At 53.2% G+C, this 14,035-nt stretch overlaps 1 protein-coding gene across 3 annotated transcripts; it reads right to left on the reverse strand.

Annotated features, from left to right (window-relative positions):
- Positions 1–5,373: 5,373 nt before the first annotated feature.
- On the reverse strand, positions 5,374–13,709 carry TNFRSF6B (TNF receptor superfamily member 6b). Of its 3 annotated transcripts, none has more exons than XM_085241811.1 (6): positions 13,388–13,709; positions 12,715–12,853; positions 11,876–12,254; positions 10,419–10,616; positions 9,149–9,399; positions 5,374–5,660 (listed from the first exon to the last, which is right to left on the reverse strand). In XM_085241811.1, exons 2-6 carry the CDS (start codon positions 12,754–12,756, stop codon positions 5,619–5,621), a joined length of 912 nt encoding a protein of 303 aa, XP_085097937.1. In that variant the 5' UTR covers positions 12,757–12,853; positions 13,388–13,709; the 3' UTR covers positions 5,374–5,618. The 3 variants fall into 3 exon arrangements, with proteins under 3 accessions (XP_085097937.1, XP_085097938.1, XP_010720669.1); XM_085241812.1 differs by lacking the exon at positions 13,388–13,709 and adding an exon at positions 13,100–13,159; XM_010722367.4 differs by lacking the exon at positions 13,388–13,709 and having other exon boundaries at positions 12,715–12,986.
- Positions 13,710–14,035: the final 326 nt, after the last annotated feature.

Genomic DNA, 14,035 nt, shown 5'->3' on the forward strand with positions numbered 1-14,035 from the left:
CAAATGTTCGCTTGGATCAGCTGGAAGGTGTGGAGTAACTGAGCTACAGCTCTCCTGGCTGCCCTTAATCTTTCCTTCCCTACCATCTCCTCCTCCTGTGCTGCTACCACATCCGTCTGTTCAGCTGAGGTAAGGATCTGCCCTTACACACACACATAGGAATCTCAAACCAAAGGCCATTGTTCTGTGAGTCTGGAAGTTTGCTTCTCTCCAGCAGTGATGTTTCCACTGAACGCGAGGCGGTCTGGTTAGTCATGATTTCCAGAAGTGCTCATGAATAACTATGAGGTACCGCTGTGGGTTTGGAAAATAAACATTTATAACAGTCCTCCACTGAGAAGCTGGATCAGAGTACTTACAAGGCTTGGGATTGATTTAGGTGATTTCATTTGCTGAAACAGTATCGTGGAACTTGTCTGCTAGCAAGAAAACCAGTTTGAAGAGGGAACTTCCAAAGAGAACTGCAAAGAAAGCCAAAGAGGGGTGCTGGCACTGGTCTTCACCATCATCTCTTCAAATCGTGGGTTTCAGAAACCATCTGATTGGTGTGGGTGCTGTCTGATGGGCAGCCACACAGCTTATCCACACGCCAGGTTTGCCTCTGCCTGCAGCGCTGCTCCTCCTCTGTCCCCAAAAGCAGCACAACTGTTTGCCTTCAGTCGTGGGCCCGTTTTTAGAGGCTGAAAGAAGCGACTCCAAAGTATTTGTCTACAGGTTTCCTTGCAAGCTGGGCAAGCAACAAGCAAGAGAGCAGGCTGAACTGACTGTGCAGGCAGAGTGTGGGCTGGGTGCCCTCTCAAAATCCCTCTTGTGACAGTTTTCCATTGACATTTGGCTCAAATCTGCCTGTGGGGAGATAAGAGGCAACGGAGAGCACTTGTCAGGACAAAGAGTCCAGTGAAACCAGGGCAGGTGCTTTTTCACAACAGAATTTTGTTATTAACTTACTCTGGAAATCCCACACAAAACCTCTCCTGTGTGTAACGTAGCCATTATTTGGTGTGCTGGACGTCAGATTTTTCATGCAGTTTTGTTTCTTACGCTTTTGAAATCCCTCAAAGAACTGTTGTACCGTCCTTCTGGTAAGTCCAGCTTCTGTGATAACCACGGGGGGCTTTCCACTTGTTTCTCTAGGCAGGTTTTGGCTCTTTTATATCCAAAACCAGTTCCCAAGAACACAGCCCCAGCCAGTTGCTTTCAAACATCTTTATCTGCACAGCTTACATCTGATCACAGGAATCTTCAATTACGGTACCCATTACCTCATAGGGGAATGCTGATTGTACTTTCTGGTGAGAGCAGCATGATGCTGACAGCAGTCAGGGCCTGATACAGGAGAATAGCTGAGGGCTGGGGCACAGCTTGTGCAGCACACCATGCAGTGTCACTGGGGGAAAACATGACCCCATTTCTGACGTCAGATTCTAATCAAGAGGAACAAGGAGGACAGAGCCCTGCAATGACTAACAGCTCAGCTGAGGAATTGTGCCTGACATTTATTTTTAAACACAGCATCGCTTTCTGTAGCTGGGGGGGAAGCCTCCTCATTCCCACTCAGAGGCACTGTCTTTCCTTAAAGCTGAAGGCTTCTGGTTCTAGACTAATACCACATTGTCCACATCCTTTTTCCAAGGACATCAGGAGGGCAGCGCAAACTGCTGCCTTTGCAGCCTTGTTTCCCACATGTTGTCATAGGGTACGAAGAAGCAACAGTCACCATGAGGCGGCAGATAAATTTGGTCAAGAACTCGCAGGGTGAAAGATCCCTTCCATGAAACAAAGCCGCTGCTAGAAGAATACACGGGAAGTGCACTCACACCCTGCTCGTGAGTAATGCCTCCTTTCTGTGCACATCTGTAGGTGGCAGTGTCTCTGCAAAGCCACCCACAGACACTGGTTGCACTTCTTCCATCCAGTCCTCTGCTACCGGTGCAGCTGTGATGAGAGTGAGCGTTGCACCGTGGAGTCCAGTGCTTAAGCCCTCGCTCCTCACAGGCGCAATTGCTTTCTATCTGGTCTTCTTCAGGCACGAGCAGGCAGCAAGGTGGGTGTTGCAAAGCTCCGCCAGGGCACGGAGGTGGCTGCCAGCTCCAACAAGCACAAAAGCACTTGGTAAAAAGCTTCACAAAAGCACGTGGTAAAAGCTCCATCCTTTGGACTAGGCGTCCTTCAGCCAGGTGGACGCCAGGCTCGGTGTTTGGTAGCATCACAGAGTGGTTTGGGTTGGAAGGGACCTTAAGGACCATCTTCTTCCAAACCCTGCCACGAGCATCTCCCGCAGACCAGATTCCCCAAGCCCCATCCAAGCCAACCTTAAGCACCTGCTGGGGTAGGGCACCCACTGCTCCTTTGGGAAGCCTCGGAGTAAAAGAATTTCCCCAACACCTAACCCTGTATCTCCCCACTTTTAGCTTAAAGCTCTCCTCTCTGATCCTATTTCCACACTCACTGGTAGCATCACCCCACAGCTTCCTTACAGCCCCCCTGTATGCACTGGAAGGCCACAGTGGGGCCTCCCCAGACCCTTCTCCGTGCAGTACAGCCCCAGCTCTCTGCCTGCCTCCATAGGAGAGATGCTCCAGCCCTCTGCTTATCCTCACGGCCCTCCTTTTGTTTGCAGCACTAATTAAAATCTGTTCCACTGCAGCTTTTAGAAATCTTTGTTTCCTATATACCATAAGCGCTGCTTTAAGGACAAACTAAATTCACTGTAAAATTAATTGGATCTTGTTTTCCTGAAACAGAAACCTGCAGAGTTCGTGTTGCAGCTCAGTTCCCAGCCAGGAGCTGCTCTACAGTCTCAGAAACCAAACTACCTGGCTCCAGCTTTTCTGCAGACATCCTTAAGCAGCATATTTTTGAGTCACCTTCTACGGAGGAGTGAGTCCCATAGAGGTGTGAGGAACTATTTGTTCTCAGGAATAAGTGTTACAAAGAGCACTTCCTCACTGCACATGCAAGCAATAACATTCAAATGAGTGTCTTTCACTCAGTTTTCAGGGTGTGTAGATTTAGTGACCAAATCCCACCACCTACCCAAACCAGGCGTGCTTTGGTAGCTAGGGAACAGACACCAAACAAGGCTGCAAATCTTCTGTTTGAGGCTGTTTAATCCCCACCCGCATTGAAGAGCACAGTTCAGCAGCAAAGCCTTTGCACTGCAGGTGGAAGCAGAGGGAGCAGAGATCACCTGTGAAGGGGGAAGAGAAGGGAAGAGAAGAGAAAGCAGCTGCCCCCAAGCAGCCTCATCCTCTGCAAGGGCTGTACCCACATTGTCAGCATAGTGGGAGTTCTGACAGCTCCTATTTGTGCCATGAGAAGAAGCAGAGTCACAAGGCATCGTGTGCCACATGCTGTGCAAGACCTAATAAATGCCTCGTGAGTACTGCTGTACCAAAGGGCACGGAATGGCTGTAAACCAGAGGTGCTGAATCACCCGCATGGTTGTCTCTGCATGATGTCATTACCAGCACCCAACAGGCGAAACTGGGGGAAAGAATTTGCTTTTTATCTTGCCAGATCTGATTTTTCCTTTGAGGCTCAGCCACAAAGTGAGGAATGCACACTCCTTATCTTTGTATTTCCCAGCTAAATATTCCTTCTGGGAAAGCCGAGCAAAGTCCGATAACTTACCTACCAAGTTCCAGTGACGAGGAAGGAAGTGCAGAGACACAAATAGAAACCAGCATCGGAAAATCTGCACGTGAGACTGATGGGATCTCTCCAACCCTTCATCTGATCCTTTGCACACAGAGCTGAGGACGTTCTTCAACCCCACGTAGCTGAGAGCAGCAGCCCCCCAGCGCACATCCCTGCTGACCTCATGTGTTTGGGAAGTCATCGTTTCCTCCTAATTCCATAGAAAAATGACCAAATCTCCCCACTCTGCATTCTCTGGGTTGAAGCTAAGTCGTGGCACAGCTGTGCTATTTCCAGCACAGCTGGGAAAGCATCAGCCTGCTGAGGTTCAGGGCTGGCACAGAGTGCCATTGGGAACCTGCCCAGCAATGTGGGACGGCACTCCATGAGGCTGCAGTATGGCACTGCCAGGGCTCTGACTTCTAACATTGCTCAGCCATGTTGGGGCAGCAGGCTGTGCGAGCCCCCATTGTGTAAGATGGAAAATAACAACGTCTTTAAGGGCTGAGCAAATAATTGCTCTGAGAAGACCCTGCTTTGAGATGGTGATGTGTGAAGTGCTTGTTGTTCTCGGCAGAGAGAATGCTGTGCGAGGAAATTGTAGTGCAGCCATTCCGAGCTTCTTGCCCTTGTTTCCCAGAAAACTGTTGTAAGCTAAAAGGCATCAAAGTTTACCAACATATTCAATATTTTCTCAAGCTAAGAGGAGACAGTGCCCAGAATGAGACCTGGGTGTTACGACAGGCTGGAAACTCGGGAGAACTAAATGATGTCCCATCTGGAATACTGCGTCCAAGTGTGGGGCCCCAGTACAAAAAGACAGGGAGCTGTTGGAGAGGGTCCAGAGGAGGCCACAAAGATGATCAGGGGACTGGAGCACCTCCTCTATGAGGAACAGGCTGAGGGAGCTGGGTTTGTTCAGCCTGGAGAAAAGAAGGCTGCTGGGCGACCTCATTGCAGCCTTTCAGTACCTAAATGGGGCCTACAGAGGGGAGGGGAATCAACTCTTGGAAAGGGTTGATAACTGCAGGACAGGAGAAATGGTTTTAAGTTGAGGGAGGGAAGATTTAGGATGGATGTCACGGGGAAGTTCTTTACAGAGAGTGGTGAGGTGCTGGAACAGCTGCCCAGAGAGGCTGTGGATGCCCCATCCCTGGAGGCGTTCAAGGCCAGTTGGATGGCAGCCTGGTCAGCCATTAAATGTGGAGGTTGGTGGCCCTGCCTGTGGCTGAGGGTTGGAGATTCATGATCCTTGGGGTCCCTTCCAACCCTGTGATTCTGTGATGGCTTGAACACAAAGAAATCTGCTTCAGCCGTGACCCAATTTGCTGCACAAACTCCTCTAAGTGACCTTTTAAGCTTTTCAGAGCAAAAGCAAGCTCAGCTATGAAGGACAACAGTCCTGCCAACACCCACTTCAATACTTGCAAACAAGTCAATGAACCTATATAGAGATGTACGTGGTTGCAGGATATTCACCTGTTCTTGCCATACACATCAGTTGGCATCAATAATTTCCTTTTTTGAAGCGTGCTTCCTACAGAGATTCCCTTCAAAATGTGGAACCTGGAAAGCTCATCACATTTTCCAGTGGGGAGAGATGGGACCTTTGGGCACCCAGGTAGACAGAGAGGTGGAGGGGGAGCAACCAACCCCCAGCTGTGCCCCGAAGGTAGATGGTGGGGAACCTTCAGCAACGCTGGGAATGCCATGGGGATGCTGAAGGAGTGATAGTGACAGACCAAACTGTTTTATTCTCGTGGGGTCACCATCCCTGGAGGTGTTTCGAAGCCATGGAGATGTGGCAATGAGGAACGTGGGCATGGTGGGTTGGATTTGGGGATCTTAGAGCTCTTTTCCAACCATAACAATTCTATGATTCTTATCTGGTGTGCTGAGCCTGTGCAGGTCTTCTCAGTTCCCAGTTGTCCAACCAGCCCAAACTGGGAACAGGTCACAGCTGCTGCATCACCTCTCATTTACTCTTTGAGCCTTTGTGCTTTCAGGAAGCTCCTCAAACCCTGAAAGGAACAGAAATTATAAACTGAGAAGGGAAGGAAATCGGGAAGTAAAGGATAAAATCCTGTGGGAGAACAACAGCTCCCTGAGCCCACACATGTTCGTGAGCACCAGCAGCACGGGCCGTGTCAGTGCACCTCTACTAACAGGGATGTGGTGACTTCTGTTTGTCCTGCACGTCACCTGAAAGCTATGGGAGGTTCAGGTCCCATTCTTGTTCACCCCGGTGCCGGTGCCCCTGAGTTGAGCGCAGGCTGCTTTGCACAGCACCCCTAAGCTTCTCCTGCTCTTGCACATGGCTAACTTCCTCCAACTCACTTCTTCCTTGGCACTGGCCCTGCAGCACCTGCACAGCTCCAACCATCTCTTCAGAGATACACGTGCAGCAGCAAGGGACGAGTCTCAGCAGGGAGAGCGTGGGCACACAGCAGGGGATTGCAATCAGAAGAAAAACCCTACAAATCAAATAAAGCCCATGCTACAAGGAGATAAGATCAGTGCCTCTTTGGAATGGTGATGGGCGGATTTGAACAAGCTCGGTGTGCGTTCACCTTATCTTGCATTCTCTCCCTGGGGCTCAGTGTTGCTCCCAGGGCTGAGCACAGGAGGACACAGCACGCCCGCTCCATCAGAGCACTGCTGATGCTGTGGGGATGTTTGCAGGCCAAGGGGTGGCTTTGTCTGATCTCTGATCTGGTCGTGACCCCATGGCTGGGGCCGGTTGTGTTACAAACCCACACCAATCACATTCCCACCGCACACCTCCAAAAACCCCCCTGGGTGCCTTCCAGCACCTCCTGCCCTCACTGCTGACACCAAGATGTGAACCAGCAACGTGTGACCTCACCATGCAAACTCGTGCCAACTCCTTCAACCCTCATTCATCATTCACCCATCCCCATTCCAACCCCTCAGGGCACCGCTCTGCTCTGGGTGCATCACAGCCAGACGTGTCCCAACCCCTCCTGCTGCTGGAGCTGGGATTTGGGGGCTCCAGCCGTGAGTCAGCGCCGCACCTGAGAGCCCAACTCATCCCGTGCAGAACACGCAGCTGTGCATCAGCTGCTTAAATAAACTCCAGGGTATTTCTTTTTTCTTTTTCCTTCCTGTTTTAAGTACTTACCCACATAGGGTGATAGGGATTAGGTGTGAGGTTGGAGTTTCTATGCAGTGCTCACGGTGTTAGGGGAAATTGGCTTCTGTGTACAAAACATCTGAGTCATCCCTGGGGGAGAACTGCATCCACATTTAATGGCACCGCGTTCTGCTCTCTGGTGCAGCTTATAAGGAAAAGTGTCATTTAAATTACCAGGAAGAAGCCTGTGCTGCCAACTGGTGTAAACTTCAGTGAAACCCTGTGGGGGTTTATCTTTTAAGTTGCTTCACCTTCACAATTAGTGATATTGCAGTGAGGGTGAACAGCTCTGCAAGCTGCAGCAGGAGGAGGAAGGCAGTGTTACTTTGGCCTCATGGGACTGCTGTGGGATCTCACAGCAAAGCCACATTTCCCAGAACCCAAGCAGCATCCACCTGCTGGCACATTTGCATGCTGATCTAAAGGTCAGCGTTGATCAGAAAGATCCCCTGCCATGGTATCTGTGAGCCTGCATGAAGGAGAAGCTTCACCATGCAGAAATCCCCACTGGAGCAGCACAAAGTCTGCAGGCAGGGCTGGCACTTCCCATCGCAGCCACAAAACGGTGCACAGAATGCCACCTGCCTGGAAACCACACAAATGGACACAGCTGCTTTGCATACCAGGCTGGCACTGACAGCTGGTCCTTACCAGACCTGCATCACAGCAGCAGGGCAATGTTTGCTCCAAATAGCATCTGACACAGGCTGAGTTATCCCCTGTTGTCTCAGCATCCTCACTCAGGCCAGCTGGCTGAGATCTACAGCTCTGGCACAGCAGAGAAGGATCTGATCTGGCATTGGGGTCCCCAGCAGCAGGAGGACCATGGGGCAGGGCATGCATCTGTTCTGCATCGCACACAGTGTCTGCAAGGCTCTTCAGCTCTTGCAGATCTCAGGGGTGGGAGCAAAGTTCTGCTCTATTGGATGGGGCAAAGATCTGCATGGATTAAGAGCAGTCTCAAAAAAAAAGAAAAGAAAAAAAAGAAAAAAAAAAAAACAGTACAACCTGGAAAAACCCAAACAGCCCTATCAGCACCAACATCCAGCTGCAGGAAGTGTTCTTGGGCTCTGCTCCAGCTCAGTTGTTCTGGGTGAGACAGAACGTACCGCACAGCCCACGTGCATCACTGCCCCTGCACTGCTCTCCGCATGCCCACGTGGAGCTGAGAGCTGGAAGAGATCCTATGAGGTCATCAAGCCCAAATAGTCCACACTGGTTCATGCGGACAGAGCAGGAACTGCCCATCAGCGTGTGTTTCAGCGTGCTCTGAACAACTTGCTGGGGGAAAACATCCCATTTCAAACCCCAGGCTCTTCCTGGAAACGACTCAGCAAAAAGAGCCCTAAAAAAGCCAAACTCATTCAAGGCAGAAGAAACAAGTTTTGTATCATCCCTGCCACAGGCTGCAGTGCTCAGCTGGGGCACCCTGGTGACTTCCACAAGTGACAGAAAAAAGCCCTGGGAGAAGTGAGGCGTGGATGGGCAGCAGTGGCTGATGGCAGCGCCCATGGGGACAGAGCCAGCAGTGACACGGCTGGGCTGAGCTTAGGGATGTGCTTGAACGGTCATTTTGTGTGCAGTGCTGCTTTGCATGCGGTGCCATTTGGTGTGCGGAGCTGTTTTGAGTGCACAGTTCCCTTTTGTTAGTGGCTGATGTCTTGTGAGGGACCTGCATAGTGGGCGTAAGGATGAGCAGTGCCTGCAGAAGGCAGTGGGACCCCCAGCTCCACCTCTCCCCGGTGAGATCAGGAAAGGACAGTGGTAATAACAGGATCGTGTAATAAAATAACTTCTTGGGTTTCTTTCTTTAGAAAACATCTCACATGGTATAAAATCAGGTAGCTCAAAAATGAATTGAAAGCCAGCAGAACCTCTTCCTGGGAAACTTTAGGGACATCTTCCCCACAGCCTATCTCAGGCAGTCCACTCCTTTCTCAGTGTGCCAAGAGCAAACGAATCCCAGAATCACATCATCACTAAGGTTGGAAAAGACCTCCAAGACCATCCAGTCCAACTGTTGACCCATCACCACCCCACACCCATGTCTCCAAGGGCCTCATCAACCCAGCTACACAATGACAGCCCAAACCCAAACTCACAGAGCTCAGAACTAAGCCAGGCTCAAGCCTGCAGTGAGCTGCTGGAGGTTCTTTGCTGACGGATTGCAGATGCTCCTGGCACACTGGAGGAGCACCCAACGCACGGCACAACGCAGCACTCATCCACGCTGCCTTTCCAGTTCGTTTTTGAAACATTAATAAATTAATGGAACCATGGTTTAAAAAAAAAAAAAAAAAAGCAACCCTAAAAGTCCATTCTGTGTTCCCACTACGAGAGAAAACGCTCCCGCACCTTCTTCTCTATGGAGGTCAGCTTGGTGGCCCGGAGCGCAGCCAGCAGCTCCGTGATGACGGCTGAGTTCTCCTGCTTGCGGTGTGTGAGCACAGCCCGCAGCTTCTCCTGAGCCACTGCCTTGGTCTCCTGGGCCTGCTTTCTGGGTGTGCGTTCCAGGATCTGCTGCAGGCGCTTCAGTTTCCGCAGGGGGATGTTTTGGTATGCCACAAAGTCGATCAAAGCTTGCTCGCAATCCTCGTCCTCTGGAGCTGGGGGAGAAAAGCACCCGGAGGTCACTGCTGGATGTGGGGAGAGCAGCACTCTGAACATCAGAACCCTGGAATCCCCAAATCTCAGGATGGTTGGGGTTGGAGGTACCTCTGGGTCCCTCTGGTCCTCCCTGAGCCCAGAAAGGCCACCCGAGGCAGAGCCCAGCCCCGTGTCCAGGTGGGTTTGGAGATCTCCAAGGAGAAGACCCCACAGACACCATGTGTGGCAGTCAGGAGGTAACTCTGAAGAGCTCCCTTCATCTCAAAAATAGCAAATATACCTTTCCCATGCCTCTCCATGCCATGAAGTTGGGAGGAAAACTCGGATGGAACTGCATTCAGTATGTACACATCCTGCTTTTCCTAAAGGTTCCTATTTTCACATGCAGAATTTTACATCTGGGGACAGGACCAGCCACAGACACACCCTAGATCAGAGTTTTGGAGTAGACCCCATGATGGCTGATGAAAGAGCTCCCAAAATTTAGTGTTGGAAACGGAATACATCACTGTGCATCAGATGTGCAAGAGTTCAAGGCCAGTGCTCTGCTTTGCATTATTGCATTGACACAGGGCACTCTGTGCTCATACCTTTCCATGACCCTATTTTTTCCAGGCCAAAATCCACATCACACGGAGGCTGTGCTGACCTTTACATCCTTACTCCATTCAACACACACAAAATAAGGTGCGGACTGAAATAAAAGCTTTCTGGGAAACACAGCAGCTCCTGTGCCACACGGCCAGCATCCGGTTTTGGGCAAAGGCTGCAGCAGCCACCTCATGTGCTGGCATCTCTATCAGCAAAAGCCCCACTGGAAGCACATCTGCCCCACACCTGGTTGCTGTGCTTGCTTAAAATCTGACTCCAGGCAGGGAGGGAGGGAGGGAGGGAGAGGAAGCACTTCTTGTGCCCTGCAGCCCCAGCATGGATCGCTCTGTGCTGTTACCACCTGCCTGACCCGGTTTCACGCTTACACCATGACGCTGGCTCTCACACCCTGTGTTTCAGCTCTCACCTGGTACCTGCGTGCTGTTGCTCCCACCCATCCTGCAGGAGGTGCACAGGGTGTCGTGGTATTGGTTTCCTGGCACATTGGTCTCCTTCCCCAGCTGCGTGCAGTTCTGGTGCTGCCGGCACGGCTCAGTGCTGGAGCTGGAAGAGGAGAAGGAGCCCCGCGGGCAGACGTGGCACTGCGTGTTCTCAAAGGGGGAACCTGGGAGGAGACGTGGGATATTAGACATCGACCCCGACCTGTGTGCTGGGTGAGGAGCTGGTGGGAGAACCCATAAGCGGGCATCCAGCAGCAGCGCACAGCCATGCCATCACCAAGCCCTTCCCCAACAGCCATGGGGCTCCAGGCATAAGGAGGAGATGCTGTTTACTAAAGGGGCAGCTCGTGGGGCAGCAGAATTGGCTGTGAGCACCAAGGAGCATCTGCCGAGAAACCCTTGGATGCCAGCACGAGCGGAGGCCCTCAGCGAAACGAAAGTAAAAGTGGCTGAGAATGCAAAGCCCAGCTCAGCTCAGCACTGCCCTTCCTGCAGAGCCCAGAGCTCTCCCAGCTCCACGCAGAGGACGCTGCTGGTAAGCAGCTCAATGGAAATCTCAGCAGTATCACTTCTCCAACGCCCCATGTGGCTCCTCAGACTGACAACTCACTCTGCAGATAAATCAGCGTGTCAGTCAATGGAGTTCCCCACGTTTTTTGGAGACTCAGCTCACCTTACGCTGAATTGCTGCATTTTGTAACACTCCCACAGAAAAACTGAGCCACTGAACTCAACCTTAAGCATCACCTGAGGACAACAAACGTTCCCCATCTCGCTCTGAGCCTGCAGCCCTCCCATGACACACGCTGAAGGATTCCCAAAGCACCTTTTGAGCACAAAGCAGGGGGTGTGGATGCTGCCCGTGCTGCTGTGTTGTATCACCTGTGCTTTCCTAACAGAGAGCTCAGTGACTCAGCAGAGAATGAGAGGGAATCACGCACCTGTTGCATGCTAATAGTATTTTTAGAAAGTACAGAGCCAAGCAAATAGGGCAATGAAAGGACCAGACGTGATTCAGGAAAAGATGGAAAAAATAACTCCCTAAAACCTCTCGTGACTCAAAGGAGACTCAGACTCACAAATCTCCCTTAAAAGGAACCACAATGAGACTGACGTCACCATTTTGGAACCTCTCCTATTTATCTATTTCATGTTTCAGGCGGAACCCATCCAAATTACTCAACAAATCCCACAAAACCGAGCCCCAGAGCTATGCACGCTCCCCAGCCCTGCCCTTACACCAGCAGCATTCACACCTCCATCCCCTTGGCCACCCGCCTGCAAGGACAGCGAGCCAACAGCACACAGCTTGTCAAAACTCTGTGACCTTCAAGATCCCTTCCAACCAAAGCCATTCTACGGATCAGCAGACGGCAGCCCCCCATCGGGGCGAGCAGCTTTGGGCAATACCAGAACTACGCACCCAACTTCACGACTCCGGAGCCTGGCGGGCAGACAGAGTGCTGCACACAGAACTCCAACTCGGCATGGAAGCCCTCCTGGCACTGACACGCTCTGTTGTGGGTGGCATTGCACTGCTGCACCTCCACCTGCCGCTCCCCGCAGATGACGTTGCAGTAGAGGCATTTCTCCAGGTAGTTCCAGTAGTGCGTGTAGTGCAGGTCGGGGCAGGGCGAGCACAACGTCGGGCTGTCCCTGGTGCAGTGCTGTGCCACGAATGTCCCCGGCGGGCACTGCTGGCAGGTGACCTTCTCCTTGGTCGCAGCATCTCTCCACTGGTACGTGGGTGGGGAGGTGCAGCCCAGCTCTGCCAGCAGCAGGAGGAGAGGAGCAAACGCCCGCTGTAGGGAAGCAAACCGCTGTCAGCTCTTACAGGGGGAAGAGCAACGAGCTCGGCTGCCGCGCTGCGTTGCTGCTCCCATTCGTCACTGCTGATGCAAGGAATTCTTCTCCTGCGTGAAGCTCCCTCAGTTGCTCTCCCATTTGATGCTCTCACCCCAGCTGTGCGGTGAGGCCCCCTCTGCCCGCACTCACCATACAGGGGGTGGCACAGCATCCATCCCGACAGCCCCACAGCCCCCACACTCGTACTGCCGGCAGCACAGCACGTTCTCCTCCGCTTCGGAGGTTCCCCATTGTCGGGGTGAGGCAGCAGCAGAGCAGCAGGAGAGAACTCTTCCAAACCAGCAAAGCACACTCCATAGGAACCCGGCGTTTCTCCACTCCGAGAACCCCGGAACTTTCTTTCTCCTCCCACCCTCTCCTCAAACCTCTACCGACCCTCGGACGATGGGGACCCACCTTGGGCGGCCGCCGGACGGTCGGATCGGGGCAGAGCAGCATCGCCGCGGGGCTACGAGGGGCGGCGGCGTCGATGGGGACTCCGGGGGGCGGCGGATCCTCGCAGCGGCTCCGCGGTGCGACGGCGGCTCCCGCTCAGCTTTAAAGAGATACAGAGAGGGGTGAGGCTGCTGCCGTGAGCTCTGCTCCCCCGCACACAGCCGGGGGCGGCGGGGCAGGGCAGGGTCTCCCGGCTGTCCTCCGTTGGCCCCGTCCCGGTCTGAGCGCCACGGACAGCCTCTTTATAGCTCTAAGAGGGAAAGACCCCTCTTGCGCAACGACCCCCCGCCCCGCCGCAGCCCCGCACCCCTCTCGGCCCCGCTCCGCTGCAGCGCGGTGCGGTTACCTGTCCTCAGTACAGCGGCAGGTAGAGACTGCGCGTTATATAGGGATATGTGGGCGCTGAGCCGGGGCTCGCGGGGGAATAGCAGGGAATTCCCCGGGGGATGGCCTTGCTTTAAGTGCTTACAGCTTCCCGAGAACAGCCCCCAAACGGTCCCCGTCCCGCAACCCCCTAGGGGCATTCGGTGCCGCGACTCACAGTCCCGATGTGACCACGGCTGCACCAACACAGACACAGCTGGACAGTCAGGCTCACAACCAGACTCACAGCTGGACACACAGCTACACTCACCGTGTTCGGGTAGGGCACCCCCATAGCGGGCTCACAGCTTCACCCTCCTCCCTTTCCGAGCACCGCAGCTCCGGCCCCGCTCCAGCTGTAACGACGAACCCCGCTGCTCAGTGGGTGCAGCACTCAGCAGCACGGCAGCATCAGACAGCAGATGCTCTGCTGGCAGTCCCGGACCCGAGGATGAGCAGCGGCAGTGCTGCTCAGAGCCTCCCAGGAGCGCATTCAGCAGAACTGCTGTTGTTGCTTAAACGCATCAGAACGGGTGTACTTCGTCCTGCCCTACTCGGGCTCCCTCCACGCTGGGCTTGAAGTGCTAACAACGAAGGTGAGCCCCAGACAGCAGCTCGTGGCCTTTCTTAAAGGCAAGGACGGAGGGGAGGAGAAGAATGAGGCACCCCCTTCCCTCGGGGTGCACGCAGAAGCCCCATCCTGAGATCAACCCTACCTTACAGACATCCCCATGGGGTCAGTTCTGCAGGGCAGGGAGGAACAGCACAGCTGCAAGGGACTGCAAGAGAACAGCCGGGGGGCAAAAGATGAGCAAATTATCTGGGCATTCAGCTCTCCAACCAATGGAGGTGAATACATCACCACGCGATCCCATCCCAGCACAGAGAGCACCCAGCTGGGAAAGCACTGCACCCACCT

This window comes from Meleagris gallopavo, chromosome 22 (genome assembly GCF_905368555.1).
Source record: "Meleagris gallopavo chromosome 22, MGAL_WU_HG_1.1, whole genome shotgun sequence".
Taxonomy (NCBI): Eukaryota; Metazoa; Chordata; class Aves; order Galliformes; family Phasianidae; genus Meleagris; species Meleagris gallopavo.

What these genes read in the sequence shown, in the direction of transcription:
- TNFRSF6B (XM_085241811.1), bottom strand. Translation starts at nt 12,756, where the DNA reads ATGCTGCTCTGCCCCGATCCGACCGTCCGGCGGCCGCCCAAG. An exon ending in CCGTCCGGCGGCCGCCCAAG is followed by an intron (nt 12,255 to 12,714) that starts GTGGGTCCCCAT and finishes GCTTCCCTACAG; the next exon opens with CGGGCGTTTGCTCCTCTCCT. An exon ending in TGACCTCCATAGAGAAGAAG is followed by an intron (nt 5,661 to 9,148) that starts GTGCGGGAGCGT and finishes TGTTCCTTTCAG; the next exon opens with GGTTTGAGGAGCTTCCTGAA.